General features: G+C 42.1%; 1 protein-coding gene across 2 annotated transcripts in view; it reads right to left on the bottom strand.

Annotated features, from left to right (window-relative positions):
• The window catches only part of LOC136707078 (NACHT, LRR and PYD domains-containing protein 12-like), a 112,521-nt gene that overhangs the window by 55,041 nt on the left and 39,650 nt on the right, over positions 1-17,830 (bottom strand). For both annotated transcript variants that reach the window (XM_066680957.1, XM_066680956.1), the window contains 2 exons: positions 14,918-14,997; positions 13,613-14,374 (listed from right to left, as the gene is read on the bottom strand). In XM_066680957.1, coding sequence (XP_066537054.1) covers positions 13,613-14,374; positions 14,918-14,964 — 809 coding nt within the window. In that variant the 5' untranslated portion in view covers positions 14,965-14,997. The remainder of the gene's footprint in view (positions 1-13,612; positions 14,375-14,917; positions 14,998-17,830) is intronic.

Here is a 17,830-nt window from a genome sequence, read left to right as displayed (position 1 = left end):
TAAAATTAAATTAGGTAAGACAGTTCATCTTCCTTGTAAATGTGGAAGATTTGATACAGGAAGTAATAGTCCTCCTATGTGGAAAAATAGTCAAGGTGAGGATGTGGTGTTAACAAGACCTGAAGTTGATCATTTGCCTTTAGATGGTTCAAAGTTAGAGATGATTGTTCAATTCTTTTGCGTAATGTTACATGGGAAGATCAAGGGGAATACACTTGTACTTATTTGGAGCCAGAGCTTAAATCTGTGCCATTTCAAAATGTGTGGAGAGAAGGGTACGTAACTTGTACAGTGATATTTATGACCCGAGTCCTATTGAAGTTTTTACATCTACTAAAAGAGTTCAGGACCAAACCACTATAGCAATGACTCTGAAGGTTACTAAAAACAAATTAAGCGGAATACTTTAGCTCGAGAAATAAGTAAACGAAATAATGTAAAAAATCAGCTTACTACTTTAGATATATCATTAAAAGAGATGAATATCACTACACTGCCAATGATAACTTCTGCTTCTGGTACATCTGAATCTTTCACAACTATTGTACAGTTCTGTTCAAAATAATAACAGTCCAATTTGACTAACCAGATAATCACTGTTTTTGGTATAAATTATATTACCACATGACAAACAATGTAACAGTTCGTGCAGTAGATTCTTAGAAAACCAACAGACTCAGCATTCATGATATGAATGCTCTTGAGTCTGTGTATTTGCATAATTAATTGAAAGGGGTGTGTTCAAAATAATAGCAGTGTGGAGTTCAATTAGTGAGTGCAATCATTCTGTGAGGAAACAGGTGTGAATCAGGTGTCCCTTATTTAAGGGTTAAGCCAGCACATGCTCTACATGCATTTCTCCTTGAAAGCCTGAGAAAAATGGGTCGATCGAGACATTGTTCAGAAGAACAGCAAGCTTTGATTATAAAGTTGATTGGAGAGCGTAAAACTTATAAAGACGTGCAGACAATAATAGGCTGTTCAGCCAAAATGATCTCCAATGCTTTAAAATGGAGAGGAAAACCAGAGAGACGTGGAAGAAAATGGAAGACTACCTTTCGAATGGATCGAAGAATAGTCAGAATGGCAAAGGCTCAGCCAATGATCAGCTCCAGGATGCTGATCATTGGCAGATCAAAGACAGTCTCAGGTTACCTGTGAGTACTGTGACAGTTAGAAGATGCCTGTGTGAAGCTAAACTATTAGCAAGAAGTCCCCGCAAAGTCCCACTGTTAAAAAAAAGACATGTACTGAAGCGGATACAAAAAACACATCAACTGGCCTAAAGAGAAATGGAGAAACATATTATGGAGTGATGAAAGCAAAATTGTTCTTTTTGGGTCCAAGGGCCGCAGACAGTTCGTCAGACGACCCCCAAACTCTGAATTCAAGCCACAGTGCACTCTGAAGACAGTGAAGCATGGTGGTGCAAGCATCATGATATGGGCATGTTTCTCTTACTATGGTGCTGGGCCTATTTACCGCATACCAGGGATCATGGACCAGTTTGCATATATCAGAATACTAGAACAGGTCATGTTGCCTTACGCTGAAGAGGAAATGCCCTTGAAATGGGTGTTTCAACAAGACAACGACCCTAAACACACTAGTAAACAAGCAAAATCTTGGTTCCAGTCCAACAAAATTGAGGCTATGGCGTGGCCAGCCCAATCCCCAGACCTTAATCCGATAGAAAACTTGTGGGGTGACATCAAAGATGCAGTTTCTGAGGCAAAACTGAGAAATGCAAATGAATTGTGGAATGTAGTCAAAGCATCCTGGGCTGGAATACCAGGTGACAGGTGCCAGAAGTTAGTTGACTCTATGCAACACAGATGTGAAGCAGTTCTAAAAAACTGTGGTTATTCAACTAAATATTAGGTTAGTGATTCACAGGACTGATAAATCCCAAAAAAAGAGTACATATTTTGAGTTAGTAAAGACAAATGCAGATACTGCTATTTTTTTGAACAGCCCAATGTTAATTGTTTGGTATTTTCTGTAAAGTAGTTAAAAATTATTTAAATTTCTCTTCATGTTTTGATTTGGAAAACAGTATGCAATGTTCCCAATGCATGGAAATAAAAACTGCTGTTAAGATTTTGTGCTTAACTAATGTTTTTAAACACACTGCTATTATTTTGAACACAACTGTATATGAAGAATAACAGGATCACATAATGTTGTAAAAGTAACCCAGACTCCTGAAGTAATGTCCTTTCCATTGCAGAAGAAAGTAAACAAAACACAGAGACCAGTGTTAAATATAGAACATGAAGTGAATATTAGTAAAGTGACTTTTGAAGCTAGAAACCCAGTGGAAGACATTGATTCAAATAGTTTAGTAACCATTTAGAAACACACAGAAGGGCAGAAAGAGTTTTTTGATTTTGACTGGACATCTGAAGAAATGACTGACCATTACCATGCATTACAGAAAAGAGAAGCAAAATGGAAAGCATATGGATTTGATTCTTCAGTGTTACAAATCACAGACCCATGGGCAGCTAGAAATGTATGGTTTTAGTAAATAACCCATTCCGTAAGAATGAGTAAGAAGTTGACTGGACCATGTGTGGTGAAAGTTCCAACACCAAGCACATGGCCATCAATTTTAGACAGTACCAGAAACACTGCATGCTATATGTCAATCTTATGCTTTATCATGGTTATTATATCAGCAAAACTCTGCAGAAGATAGACTAATGGCTTTATCAGTGCGTTTGTTTAGACCTAGATTAAACTGTACTTGGTTGATGAAGCTGCCATATGTGAATTTCCTTGATCAGCATGAAAATCTACTGACAGCACTGCCTGATGTGATGGAAGTCAAATCTGTGGGGACTTTTGTTCCAATAATACTCACAATGGACAGGGGATATTTATGGGAATATCTGATTGTGCTCATTATATGATGAATTTTAAAGAGCCTAAACCTAAGTATGCTTTGTTTAAAGTGAATTTTCATACACCAGATAGCAAGCAGAGTAGAACATTAATGGTGCAGTATGACATTTTGCCTGTAAATGTGACTATAGGAAATTTTAAGGATATTTGGTGGGTTTGTGGAGATAAAGCATACTTATTTCTTCCATATGGGTGGACAGGCTGTTGTAATATGGCAACATTAAAGCTTCGTTATGAGGTTTATACTCTCCAAAAAGGTGAAGCAACAGATGATGGAAATTCTGAAGGTATTTCTGGAGAAGAAAGAAAAGAAAAGTTTTATAAGGAAATACTACAGGAAGTTAAAACACTCTATTATTCTGATGTTATTCATGATGCCCACGGTAACCCGAGAGCTCTCTTTTCAACTGTTAATAAGCTATTGAGCCCTGTGAAAAGTTTCCCTATGGTTCCTTCAGCTGAACTCTGCTCTCTGTTCGTGGACTTTTTCAATCATAAAATACATACAATTTACTCACAGTTTCAGCCCACTGCAACCAGGCTAAACATTCCACAACTATCTCCTCAGTTCAGCAGCAGCTATTTTTCTGCCTTCAATACTATAAACCAACAGTATGTTTCACAGATTATTAATCTTTCTAGGGCAACTTCATGTCATTTAGACCCTTTTCCAACACAGCAGGTGAAAGCCTGTTCTACATTTATCTGTCCAATTTATTACCAAGATTATCAATGCTTCACTTAGTTCAGGAATGGTCCCAGCTTCTTTGAAACTGGCAGCTATTACTCCAGTTCTCAAGAAGCCTGGCTTAGATCCTGAGAACCTCGCAAATTATAGGCCCATCTTTCCCTTTCCTTGCTAAACTGTTGGAGCGAAAAGTAGCTGCTCAGTTAACAGAACATATTCAATCATGTGATCTGTTTGAGGTTTTCCAATCAGGATTTAGGAGGAATCACAGCACTGAAACTGTTCTTGTTAGGGTTGTCAATGATTTGCTGATGTCAGCTGACCAAGGACTGCTGAGTCTTCTTGTACTATTGGACCTTACTGCAGCCTTTGATACAGTGTGTCATAGCCTTTTACTAACTTGGCTCAAAAACATAACTGGTACTGCATTAGCTTGGTTTCAATCGTTATCTTTCTGGTAGGCAGCAGTTTGTTTCAATGGGAAGTTTTCAATCCTTGTCACATGGTGTCTCCCAGGGCTCTGTTCTTGGGCCCCTGCTTTTTATTTTGTACATCTTTCCTCTTGGTGACATCATTAGACATCATGGGCTGCAGTTTCACTGTTTTGCTGATGATGTCCAGATATACATTTGTACAAAACTGTCTCACAGCTTGCCACCTAGTGCCTTGCTGAATTGCTTAACTGATGTGAGGGCTTGGATGATCGAGAATTTCCTGAGCCTAAATAATAAAAAATTTGAAACCAGCATAATTGCTTCTCCTGCAACAGTCAGGAGGCTTAGTGACACTACTGTTTGTATCCCTGGTTTTGTTGTCTCTAACTCAACACTGGTGAGAAATCTCATGGTGAGTAATTTTTGATTCTACATTATCATTTGAATCACATATTAACAACACATCTAGGACAGCCTTCTACCATCTTAAAAATATCTCTAAGATTCGCCTTTTTCTCGTCTCTTTCTCTGCTGCTGAGACCATAGTCCATGCATTTGTAACTTCCAGACTCGACTACTGTGTAACCAACCTGGTCACTAACTATGGTATAACTCCTCCTATCCTCTAGGGGGCAGGAAGGAGGTTAACATGTCTAGGGGTATAAATAGGGGAAGCCAAGTAAGAGTAGGAGAGAGTTGACCTACAGGCACATGTACTCTCTGCTTGGAAGACCTCCTTGTGAGAAACTTTAAGTTTCAGGCTCATTAAGGAGGTTCTTAATGTGCGGATGGCTGGGATTTGAGGAACTGCTTGGAAGTTTTGCCATACTCAAGTTCCTTCAAGTCTATATCTTCCACCTGCTGCTCATCCTTTCTGGACTGCATTTCAACTGGTGGGACTAATTATCTCCTTTTCCATTAAGGATCTACCCAAACCTAAGCCCATGCTCCTATAGGATAAAAGGACTGTGTTTTGAGGAGTTATTTGTTTGTGGGTTTTTTCTTTTGGTTTGTTTAATTGGTTAGTTGGTTTTGTATACGTTTTTTTTTTGTATGTTTATGTTATATGAATATATACTTTTTTTTTTGCTTGTTATTAATGTTGTAATATTATGAGTAAGATAATTAGTAAACATTATACTAGATAAATGGTCTCATTTCAGCTACCTTGTCTTTTTTTAACACTGTAGCATTTATGCTGTCCCATGTGGTATCCCCCTCATATTTTTGCAGCAAACATTCTAACAATATCGTTTAGGGTAATTGTTACATAGTGGCGCCCGAACAGGGACCTTCGGGATTGTAGCTGTTATTGCTATTTGTGTTCATAACTGTGTCTTGTGTTACAACTGTCCAATGGTTAGAGATGGAGGTTGGAGCCTCACCCCCACTAGATTTCACGGCTGGACCATTTGTCACACGTCAGGATGCAGTCAGTGAGATCATTGATACCTTGAGTCACCTGTACATTGCATCTGAGGAAGAGGAAGAGGATAGGAGTTCGGTTGGCCAAGAAGAAGCACCTGACTGGCCACTACCCCCTCCACCTCCACCGCCAGAGGACAACCTAGCAGACCAACTTCGGATCATGGAGGAGAGGATTTGCTCCCTAGAAACTAAGCTGCAAGAGCAACACAGTTGCTTAGGTGATGCCAGGACACTTAAAGAGGCACTGAGGACTGTAAAAGAGGAGCTGGAACAGAATGACAGAATAATTGAAGAACGACTCACATACCTACTGCAGAGACAAAATGAGAAACTCAAGGAAGTGATAGACCTTGAGGTAATGGAACTGGGAAAGACAGTGCTGGACTGTTTTAACAGAAGAGACAAACAACTGGAGAAGAGGTTTCAAACCCTACTGCCTGTAACCTCCACTCCCTTCCTGTCAACTCACAACAGGGTACGTACTATAAGAGATCAACAGGCCCAACCAAGCTCCACTGGTGACAGTTTGACCGCTACACCATTGAGCCCCCCCATCAAACTGGAATTCCCAAGATACGGAGGTCTCGATGAAGAGCAAAACCCCTTAGCTTTTATTGAGAAGTGTGAGGAGTTCCTCGCTGTCTGACCCCTGAATGACCTAGAGATACTAGCAGCCCTCACTTCTGTTCTATCCGGTACAGCTAAAGACTGGTGGAAGGCAGAAAAGAAGGCGGTCAAAACCTGGACCCAATTCAAAACGATCTTTCTTCGCTCATTCTTGTCCGAGGACTATCAAGCAGAGGCGGAGCGTCGGTTGAGGGACCGGAGACAAGGACCCCATGAGAGTATCAGAGACTTTGCTTTCCAGTACCGAGCTCTATGCTTAAAATGGAGGGAGGACATGACTGAGAGGGACCTTCTCCAGGCTATTCTGAGGAACTGTAACCCTAGGCTTGCAAGCCTACTGAGAGGGACGGTCAAGACGGTGGATGATCTAGTGAGAATTGGAACACTGGTGGAGAGGGACCTGTCTGCTGCAAAGAGCTACTGGAATCAGGTCCAGCAGGACACTGCAGGGAGTAGACTTCAGGCTTCTAAGACCAGCCGAAAAGGCTCAGCTCAGGACCCTGCTAACGTGAGTGTATTCCAACCTGCTCCACCTCCCATTGGGATGCTGACACTACCACTCTTCATCAAAGGTCGAGAGTTCTTCGCCGTAGTGGACACTGGCAGCACATATTCTATGATGCAAGAGTCTCTGTGGGAAGTACTGAAAGAGAAGAAGGAGGTTTGGAGGCCTTGTGTGGGGAAAAATATCCTCCTTGCTGATGGTCAGGCCAGAGCTGCCAAAGGTCTAGTAGAATTAGATTGTCAGTTGCATACCCACTGCAAGCACCACCCATTTTACATTATGGGTTATCGGGATTTGGCATTTCCACTTATTGCTGGCTTAGATTTTCTCCACTCATTCGGCCTCAACATCAATTTTCAAGACACCACGTACTGCTTGCCAGGGGGTTTCCCAACCAGATTCTACAGGACAGACATGGACAGCCAGATGTCACCACCACGTATAGCCAGCGTGCACCTCTACATCGCTGAGCCCATTAAAGAAGCCCCTGATGCTGAGTTACAACGGCAAGTAGAAAGTCTAGTAGCGAAGGCTGACGTTTCCGAAGATCTCAAGCAACAACTAGAAAAATTGTTACACCAATGGCCATCAGTATGCTCCACCAAACTAGGGCGAACGTCAGAGGTTCTTCACCGTATCACCACCACTGATGAACTCCCTGTCCGCCAAAGGCCTTACAGAGTATCAATGGAGAAACAACAGATAATCAAAGGAGAAATAGAAGATATGATAAGAAAAGGCATAATCCGACCATCCACTTCCCCATGGGCTGCTCCGGTGGTCCTTGTGCCCAAGAAGGATGGAGGCACGAGATTCTGTGTGGACTACCGGCGACTGAACATCAAAACCCACCTTGATGGCTATCCGATGCCTCAGGTACTGGAGATTTTGGAGTCCCTTCATGGAGCAACCATTTTCAGCACCCTTGACCTTAAGAGTGGGTACTGGCAGGTCAACCTGGAGAGGGACAGTATCCAGAAATCTGCGTTTGTCACATGCGAAGGGTTGTACGAATTCTTGGTTCTTCCCTTTGGCCTAAAAAATGCAGCAGCAACATTTCAACGCCTGATGGAGATCGTTCTAAGAGACCTGAAGGGGAAAACGTGTTTTGTCTACATAGACGATATTGTAGTCTATCCCTCTTCGGCCAAGCAACATTTTCACCATCTTCGAAAAGTGTTGGAGCGTCTCCATCAAGCGGGTCTGACATTAAACCTGAAGAAGTGCAACCTCCTGCAAACCTCCCTCACTTTTCTTGGTCACGTGGTCTCTAAGGAGGGCATAAGTACAGAACCCAGCAAGGTGGAGGCAGTGAAGGATTTTCCCCAACCTCAATCTGTCAAAGAGGTGCAGAGGTTTTTGGGGATGGCAGGGTGGTACCACCGGTTCATTCCATGTTTCGCTGAAAGAGCGGCCGCCCTCAATGCCCTGAAGAAGAAGAATGCTACCTGGATATGGACGGAAGAATGCTCAAGAGCTTTTGAGGACATCAAGCAAGCCTTGATCACTGCCCCAGTCCTGATCTCCCCAGACTTCAGTAAATCCTTCCAAATTCAGACGGATGCAAGTGAGGAGGGACTTGGTGCTGTACTCTCTCAAGACATAGATGAGCAAGAGCATGTCATTGCTTATGCCTCAAGACTCCTGCGAGGGGCTGAAAAACATTACTCCACTGCAGAGAAGGAATGCCTGGCAGTGGTGTGGGCCGTTGAAAAATGGAGGGTGTACCTAGAGGGACGACACTTCCAAGTGATCACCGACCATGCCGCACTCACTTGGGTTTTTAACCACCCTAAACCATCATCAAGATTGACCCGGTGGGCCATACGTCTGCAAGGTTTTGACTTTACTGTCCGCTACCGAAAAGGAAGGTGCAACATGGTACCAGATACCCTCTCTCGCATCCACACTGGTCAGGTGGAGGGGATGGTAGCTACTTACCAGGTAACTGGAGCGGTGGTGGAAGACTTGCCAGTAGATTGGACAGACCTCACTAGGGAACAAGAAATGGATGATTCTCTCCAGCCACTACGAGATGAGGCAAAAAACCCACAAGGGAGGCAAGACCGGATCCGTTTTGTATTTAAGAATGGTGTTTTATTCAGGGAGGTGCCCAAGCAACATCAGGGTCAAACCTGGCAAGTGGTGGTCCCAAACAAGTTCAGGAGAGCTTTCCTTCAATACGCCCATGACAACCCATTGGGTGGACATTTGGGGCAACTAAAGACACTTCTACGGCTATTAGAGGTAGCATATTGGCCTTCCATTCGGAAGGAGGTATGGGCCTATTGTCGTGGTTGCGAGATTTGCCAAAAGTACAAACCACGCATCTCCAAGCTTAGCGGATTGTTACAGTCCACTCCTGTCGTCGAGCCGGGATATATGTTGGGTGTAGATCTCATGGGCCCTCTACCCAAGAGCCTACGGCAGAATGAACACCTCTTGGTTGAGGTGGACTACTGTAGCAAATGGGTTGAGTTGTTCCCTATCCGAGTTGCTAAGGCATCCCAAATCGCCCGAATCTTGAGTGATGAGATCTTCACCCGGTGGGGTACACCTGCCTATCTGGTGTCCGATCGAGGAGCTCAATTCACCTCCCACCTGCTCCATACCACCTGTCAGCAATGGGGCGTAGTGCAGAAACTCACCACAGCCTATCACCCCCAAACCAACCTGACTGAGCGAGTCAATCGGACCCTCAAAACCATGCTTGCATCCTTTGTACGGGATAAGCACCGACGATGGGACCAGTGGCTCCCTGAGTTTCAGTTTGCTATTAATACTGCATGTCAGGAGAGCACTGGGTTCACTCCAGCTGGAGGTGGCATTAGGGAGGAAGCTCAAGGGACCATTGGAAAGACTTTTGAGTCAGCCACCTGACCCTGAACAGGCCGCCTACAAAGTCATCCAAAGGCAACAAAAACTGTTTCAGCAAGTACGAGCGAACATGGAATGAGCTCAGAATAAACAGGCCAAATATTACAACCGTCGCCGTAAGAAAGAGGAGTTCAGTGAGGATGATATGGTCTGGGTGAGGTCCCATCCTTTATCTCGAGCCAGTTCTGGGTTTTCAGCCAAACTAGCAGAAAAATGGAAAGGTCCAGCCAAAATTGTAAAACAACTCAATCCAGTAAACTACCATGTAACTTACCTTAATAATCCCAAACAGGTTGACACCGTCCATATAGAATACCTCAAGCGGTACTATGGTCAGGCCGGGTCGACTCTTGGGGGGAGGGGTATGTAACCAACCTGGTCACTAACTATGGTATACCTCCTCCTATCCTCTAGGGGGCAGGAGGGAGGTTAACATGTCTAGGGGTATAAATAGGGGAAGCCAAGTAAGAGTAAGAGAGAGTTGACCTACAGGCACATGTACTCTCTGCTTGGAAGACCTCCTTGTGAGAAACTTTAAGTTTCAGGCTCATTAAGGAGGTTCTTAATGTGCGGATGGCTGGAATTTGAGAAACTGCTTGGAGGTTTTGCCGTACTCAAGTTCCTTCAAGTCTATATCTTCCCCCTGCTGCTCATCCTTTCTGGACTGCATTTCAACTGGTGGGACTAATTATCTCCTTTTCCATTAAGGATCTACCCAAACCTAAGCCCATGCTCCTATAGGATAAAATGACTGTGTTTTGAGGAGTTATTTGTTTGTGGGTTTTTTCTTTTGGTTTGTTTAATTGGTTAGTTGGTTTTGTATACTTTTTTTTTTGTATGTTTATGTTATATGAATATATACATTTTTTTTTGCTTGTTATTAATGTTGTAATATTATGAGTAAGATAATTAGTAAACATTATACTAGATAAAAGGTCTCATTTCAGCTACCTTGTCTTCTTTTAACACTGTAGCATTTATGCTGTCCCATGTGGTATCCCCCTCATATTTTTGTAGCAAACATTCTAACAATATTGTTTAGGGTAATTGTTACAACTGCAATGCTCTGTTGTGTGGCCTCCCTGCTCAGGCTTTGAGCAGGCTGCAGTATGTGCAGAATTCTGCTGCTAGGGTGCTGACCCATACAAGATCATGGGAGCATATTACTCCAGTCCTAAGTCGTTTTCATTGGCTTCCAGTGAAGTTCCGTATACAGTACAAATTGCTTGTGTTGGTGTTTAAATCCTTGCATGACCTTGCCCCTTCTTACCTAAGTAGTTTACTTCAATCATACTCTCTAGTGCGTACTCTTCAGTCCTCAAGCCTCCATTTGCTTGAGGTCCCACATTTTAAGCTAAACACCATTGGAAATAGAGCATTTTGTGTTGCAGGTCCACAGCTGTGGAATAGTCTTCCTGATGAACTGATGAACTGTTCATCTGTAGATGTTTTTAAAACCAGACTCAAAACTCATGTTTTTAAACTAGCATATGGATGATATTATGTATATGTCTTTATGGTTATGTATGTATGTATGTGCATTTACCTTTTATTTACATTTTATTTTTTATTTTTATTATCTATTGTACAGTGTCCTTGGGTCTCTTGAAATCTATTTTAAAAATGTATTATTATTATTATAAGAGATATATTAATGAGATGGGAAATGGGGCTGGATAAAATGGCGGAATATTTTTTATTAAGTGGGATTGGAGCAGCATTGAGGAGACAGGTACAAGCATTGGATTTAACTATTAACTCTGGGTCAATGGGAGAGAAATTAGCCAGGGATTTTTGAGCTGGGTTCACATGAAAACTATGCTCAGGTGAGGAAGAAGATGAGAAGAGCTGATGGTAGATTTTAGTAATCTTGTCATTAAAAAAAATCTATGAATAATGTCACGGCTGTGCAGGGAGGACGAGGAGATGGACGTAAACGCAAGGAATTTTATTAAACACAGACAGAATCAAAATAAACACGGGTAGGAAAGACAAAACTAACTAAACAGAGCTTAACAAGGACGGACAGGGAAGAGCCATGAACCGGGGTAGACACGTGAGAACAGAGGGACTGTGAAACATATATCTATATACACAACACCAGACAAGGGAGCACTGAAACAAAGGGACTAAGGTGGGGCTAGGGAGCGGAACAAGGGCGGAGACAGGGACAATAACAAACAGGGCCATGTGCTACATGAGCACATGGTGGGGAAAACAGACAGGACTGGACCAGGATGTGACAAATAACTTCACATTGGGGGCAGCACGGTGGCGCAGCAGGTAGTGTTGCAGTCACAGAGGTCCAGGGGCCTGGAGGTTGTGGGTTCGATTCCCGCTCCGGGTGACTGTCTGTGAGGTGTGTTCTCCTCGTGTCCACGTGGGTTTCCTCCGGGTGCTCCGGTTTCCTCCCACAGTCCAAAAAAACACGTTGCAGGCAACTAAAAAAAAAGTGTCCATGGGTGTGAGTGAATGTGTGTCTGTGAGGGACTGGCGCCCCCTCCGGGGTGTATTCCCGCCTTGCGCCCAATGATTCCAGGACCCACCGCGACCCTGAATTGGATAAGCGGTTACAGATAATGAATGAATGAACTTCACATTAACACTGCAGAGCAAAGTTCTTGAATGTCTGCGGCTGTATGAGTTTACTAACAGTAGCAAAAAGTGTTTTGGGCTTGTTAACAGAATTATTAATAAGAGATGAAATGTGTGCAGAATGGGCAGACTTTAAAGCAGCATTATAAGAAATCATGGGGTCAGTATATGCTGTTAAGTGCACAGTAAGGACGGTATTCTAGAAGTGGCGCTCCAGATGCCTACCAATGGTTTTCAAAGCACAGAGTTCAGGAGTGAACCAGGGGGTGGAACCTCCAGCAGGAACCTGTCTAGTCTTTAAGGGAGGCAATTGGCCTAGTGCACCAGAAACAGTGTCATTAGATGAGGCGGGGTGGGGTGTGAGTAAAGATATAAAAAAAATATTCCAGCGAGAAGCACACAGCATACTCTCCCCAGGAAATGGAAAGTACACTTAGAGTGTGTTTTTAAAGAATAAAGAAATAAAAAGGAAAATAAGTACAAGTGAACATTTGTGACACCTGCTGTAAGAAAAGAGACTTACAGCCTTAAAATGTCAGTGGTAAGGGAGGCTAATGACATTTCTTCACAAGTAGGAGCAAAATTTGTCTAAATCACACATATGATATAAAAAATTTAAATATGTTATTAAAAAGGACATTCCTAGGAAAAGTCATGAAAGGAAGGCTCTGGAATTCCATCCAGTGCAGAGCATAATTGTTTTATTTGTAGATGGGCTCAAATGACTGGTGCGGCATTTCTGGGTATAAGTAGGTCAAACAGCCTCAGTGCTTCTCGCGTTAAAGGGAACATATATGATTGTGGGGAAACGCAGTGTGAAGTCTTTACGTCGGCTAAATATACTCCAAATACCTCTGACATGAGCAGAGAGAGAGAGAGAGAGAGAGCATACCGGACTAACTCAGTTCGACTTTTCACTCATCTACAGACACAGGGGCTTCATAAAAACACATTAGACCAGTTTTGTGATTAGAGAGCAGCACATGGTAAGGAAACATTTTTAATGAGTTTATACCATAATATTTTACAATTATTATATCAGTTGTGATAATTGTACTACAGCAGTTTTCATTTAGATATCAGTTAAAATATCTGGTATTTTGTTGGTTGCTAGAATTTTACTAACTGGTTGCAGTTGTATATCAGGTGGTTGACAGGGTTTTTGGAGGATACAGGGTAATTGCTATGTTGATTGTTTGGTTGCTAAGGTACTTGCTATTTAATCCCATGAGGGAATTACAGAGTTTCCAGGTAGTTACCAGCGTGTTGCTATGGCAACTTAGGTGGGTGTAGGATGTTGCTAACAGAATGTTATCCTAGGTGTTTATGGGGTGTTGCTAATCAGTTGCTGTGTTAATTTAGTGGTTGTTAGGTGTTGCTGAACTATGGGAAATGAGAGATTGTGTCTGGGTTTGTGTCTCATCTGTCATTCTCCACTGCTGAGGTTTACTATCAGGGTTAGTGCTAGGAGGTGTGTGTACTCTGTGTGTTAATGCATTCTAATTACAGCTTCACTATTTATCACCATCACACTGAAAAACAGTAACTCACTCTGGGTCTGAAGGGACAGCTCTTCCACTGAATGTAGAATGATTTCCCTTGGACTGGTCACTCTTCAGAGACACACAGCTGGGTTCTCCTCCTTTACCGCTGAATGCAGGACGGTCAGGTAGAAACCAGCCACGCCTCACAGACACACAGCTAGGTGGTCCTCCTTTACCAATGAACACAGGAGGGTCCTGTAGGGACCAGTCACTCTTCAGAGACACACAGCTGGGTTCTCCTCCTTTACTGCTGAATGCAGGACGGTCAGGTAGGAAACAGCCACACCTCACAGACACACAGCTGGGTGGTCCTCCTTTACCGCTGAATGCAGGAGGGTGAGGTAGAGACCAGTCACTCTTCAGAGACACACAGCTGGGTTCTCCTCCTTTACCGTTGAATGCAGGAGGGTGAGGTAGAGACCAGTCACTCTTCAGAGACACACAGCTAGGTTCTCCTCCTTTACCACTGAATGCAGGACGGTCAGGTAGGGACCAGTCACTCTTCAGAGACACACAGCTGGGTGGTCCTCCTTTACCGCTGAATGCAGGAGGGTGAGGTAGAGACCAGTCACTCTTCAGAGACACACAGCTGGGTTCTCCTCCTTTACCGCTGAATGCAGGAGGGTGAGGTAGAGACCAGTCACTCTTCAGAGACACACAGCTGGGTTCTCCTCCTTTACCGCTGAATGCAGGAGGGTGAGGTAGAGACCAGTCACTCTTCAGAGACACACAGCTGGGTTCTGGTGAAGCTAGTCTTTGTTTCTGTAATCTGGAAACACCACACAAACCTTATTCAGCACTTTCCTATTTTAAGTCACTCATCTTACTAAAGTGCGTTTACAAAGCAGGATAAAATACACCACTTTTTAGTACATCACCTGTAAATTATCATTTTAAATGATCAAGTCTAGAGCAGTTATTATAAAACTTTTAATTTTAGCATAACAATATTTAGATTGATAGATACTTATTTAATTATTTTTTAAGCTGATTTCACCACAACAAGTCTAAACTGGAGAAAGAAATAAAAAAATAGTATAATTCAGTTTATTTAATATAACAACTTTATATGAAAAAATACCCTACAAAATTCAAGAAAATGTAAAGTTAAAGTTAAGCAATTCTGAGGTGTTTGATATGGTTTCTAGAGTGCTGCTGTGTGTACTCGGTGGTTCCTACAGCGTTTGTGGTTAATGTGGTTCATTTATCACAAGCTGTACTACAGGAATATTTATAATAAATTGATTTGTTCCAAACTATGCATGATGTGAAGACCAACCAGTTTCACTCCTAATGATGGAGAGTTACTCACATCGAGTCCCAGGTTCCTCCTCCACTGCTGGAGTTTTGGTTCCCCATTGTTTTACTGTTCACTCGCAGATAGACCGCTCCCTGTGTGTACACAAAAACACAATAAACATTCACACTCATCAAAGATTCAGATGACTTTGGTAAACCAATAAGTTTACACTGAATAAATACTTAATTACAGGTACAATATCAAACTGACGTTTTTTTACTCTGCTTTACATGACTAATAATCCATGCTCTTTACTGTGTTACATATTGGTATAGTATCCAAATCAAATCAAGTCAGGTTAATTGTCGCATCAAATTAAAAGGAGAGTAAGGTGAGTGGAAAACATTGGTGCATTGTCCATCACAGTAATAAACTCACAACAAATACAAAATAATATATATATATATAAAATTATAGTATTTACAACAATTGCAGTGTTTTTACAACTGCTGGTGTCACAAAGCATCTTCACAGAATTCCAGTAAAAACAGAGGGAGACATTATAACTTAGAATGGTATACATTCAAGAAGTATCTTAGCAAAAGAAATAAATGAAACTAACTAACAAATTAATTAATTAATTAATTAATTGTGGGTTCAGAAATTTTTACACAGTTCCAGTAGTAAACATGTGAATTTCTGGTGCAGAGTGAGTTTGTAAGGTTGGGTGGGTTGTGACAGACTGTGCTACTAGCTATTCTGCAGCCTGAAGGCCCTGGGGAAAGGAGCTGACATGAAACCAGCTGGCTCTGGGCTGTGTGCTTCTGTACCTCCTGCCACTGGGCAGCAGTGCAAACAGACAGTGGCTTGAGTGGGTGAGACCTTTATGATTCTTCTGGTCTTCCTCAGACAGCGGCTGGTGTATAGGTCCAGGAGGTTTGGGAGCTGAACCTGAGTGATGTGCTGGGCTATGCACACCATCTGCAGAGATTTCTGAAACTTGAAGCTGACCCTCTCCACTGTGGCTCGATAGAGACAGGGGTGTGAACTGATGTTCACTATCAGCTCTTGGTCTTCTTGATTTCTAGAGTTGTTTTCCTAACAACAGAGGCTCAGGATGTTATCCTCCTCACTGTAGGCTGCCTCATCATTGTTGGAGATAAAGCCCATGACCATTGTGTTATCAGCAAATTTAATGAATATATATCACATGTAGCTGCCAGAAAACTGATAGGTAACTAGTCTGGTCTCCTATGTGGTTGCTAGGTTACTGAAAAGTGTTTCCTTAGTGACTGCTATGTGTTTCCTGTGATATTCCAAGTGGTTGCTTTATGTTTACTAGGCTGTTACTAAAGTGTTGATTTGCTACTAGAATGTTGGTAGTGGGTATAGTGTCCAAGATGGTTTCAGGGTGTTGATAGGTGGTTGTTATGGTATCAGTTATGATTGCTAGAATGTTGCTAGGTGCCTGCTATGGTATCCATCATGCTTGCTAAGACGTGGCTGTGAGTAAGAGTAGCCCAATTACACTGGCTCTGGTAATTTAACAGTGATTTTGAACTAACAGATAATATTATAGACGTCCCCGTTTTAAGCATTGCTGCTTTTTTTCACTGGATCCATTTATATATATAAGTCCGTGTGTGTGTATATATATATACAGTTGTGTTCAAAATAATAGCAGTGTGTTTAAAAACTTTAGTTAAGCACAAAATCTTAATAGCAGTTTTTATTTCCATGCATTGGGAACATTGCATACTGTTTTTCAAATCAAAACATGAAGAGAAATTTAAATAATTTTTAACTACTTTACAGAAAATACCAAATAATTAACATTGGGCTGTTCAAAAAAATAGCAGTATCTGCATTTGTCTTTTCTAACTCAAAATATGTACTCTTTTTTGGGATTTATTATTCCTGTGAATCACTAACCTAATATTTAGTTGAATAACCATAGATTTTTAGAACTGCTTCACATCTGTTTTGCATAGAGTCAACCAACTTCTGGCACCTGTCACCTGGTATTCCAGCCCAGGATGCTTTGACTACATTCCACAATTCATTTGCATTTCTCGGTTTTGCCTCAGAAACTGCATCTTTGATGTCACCCCACAAGTTTTCTATCAGAATAAGGTCTGGGGATTGGGCTGGCCACGCCATAACCTCAATTTTGTTGGACTGGAACCAAGATTTTGCTCGTTTACTAGTGTGTTTAGGGTCGTTGTCTTGTTGAAACACCCATTTCAAGGGCATTTCCTCTTCAGCATAAGGCAACATGACCTGTTCAAGTATTCTGATATATGCAAACTGGTCCATGATCCCTGGTATGCGGTAAATAGGCCCAGCACCATAGTAAGAGAAACATGCCCATATCATGATGCTTGCACCACTACGCTTCACTGTCTTCAGAGTGTACTGTGGCCTGAATTCAGAGTTTGGGGGTCGTCTGACGAACTGTCTGCGGCCCTTGGACCCAAAAAGAACAATTTTGCTTTCATCAGTCCACAATATGTTTCTCCATTTCTCTTTAGGCCAGTTGATGTCTTTTTTTTTAACAGTGGGACTTTGCGGGGACTTCTTGCTAATAGTTTAGCTTCACACAGGCGTCTTTTAACTGTCACAGTACTCACAGGTAACTTGAGACTGTCTTTGATCGTCCTGGAGCTGATCATTGGCTGAGCCTTTGCCATTCTGACTATTCTTCGATCCATTCGAATGGTAGTCTTCCATTTTCTTCCATGTCTCTCTGGTTTTCCTCTCCATTTTAAAGCATTGGAGATCATTTTGGCTGAACAGCCTATTATTGTCTGCACGTCTTTATAAGTTTTACCCTCTCCAATCAACTTTATAATCAAAGCTCGCTGTTCTTCTGAACAATGTCTCGATCGACCCATTTTTCTCATGCTTTCAAGGAGAAATGCATGTAGAGCATGTGCTGGCTTCACCCTTAAATAAGGGACACCTGATTCACACCTGTTTCCTCAC

The sequence above is a fragment of the Hoplias malabaricus genome, chromosome 9 (genome assembly GCF_029633855.1).
Source record: "Hoplias malabaricus isolate fHopMal1 chromosome 9, fHopMal1.hap1, whole genome shotgun sequence".
NCBI lineage: Eukaryota > Metazoa > Chordata > Actinopteri > Characiformes > Erythrinidae > Hoplias > Hoplias malabaricus.
The sequence above is the reverse complement of the archived record's forward strand: the minus strand, read 5'-3'. Positions and strand labels throughout refer to the sequence as shown.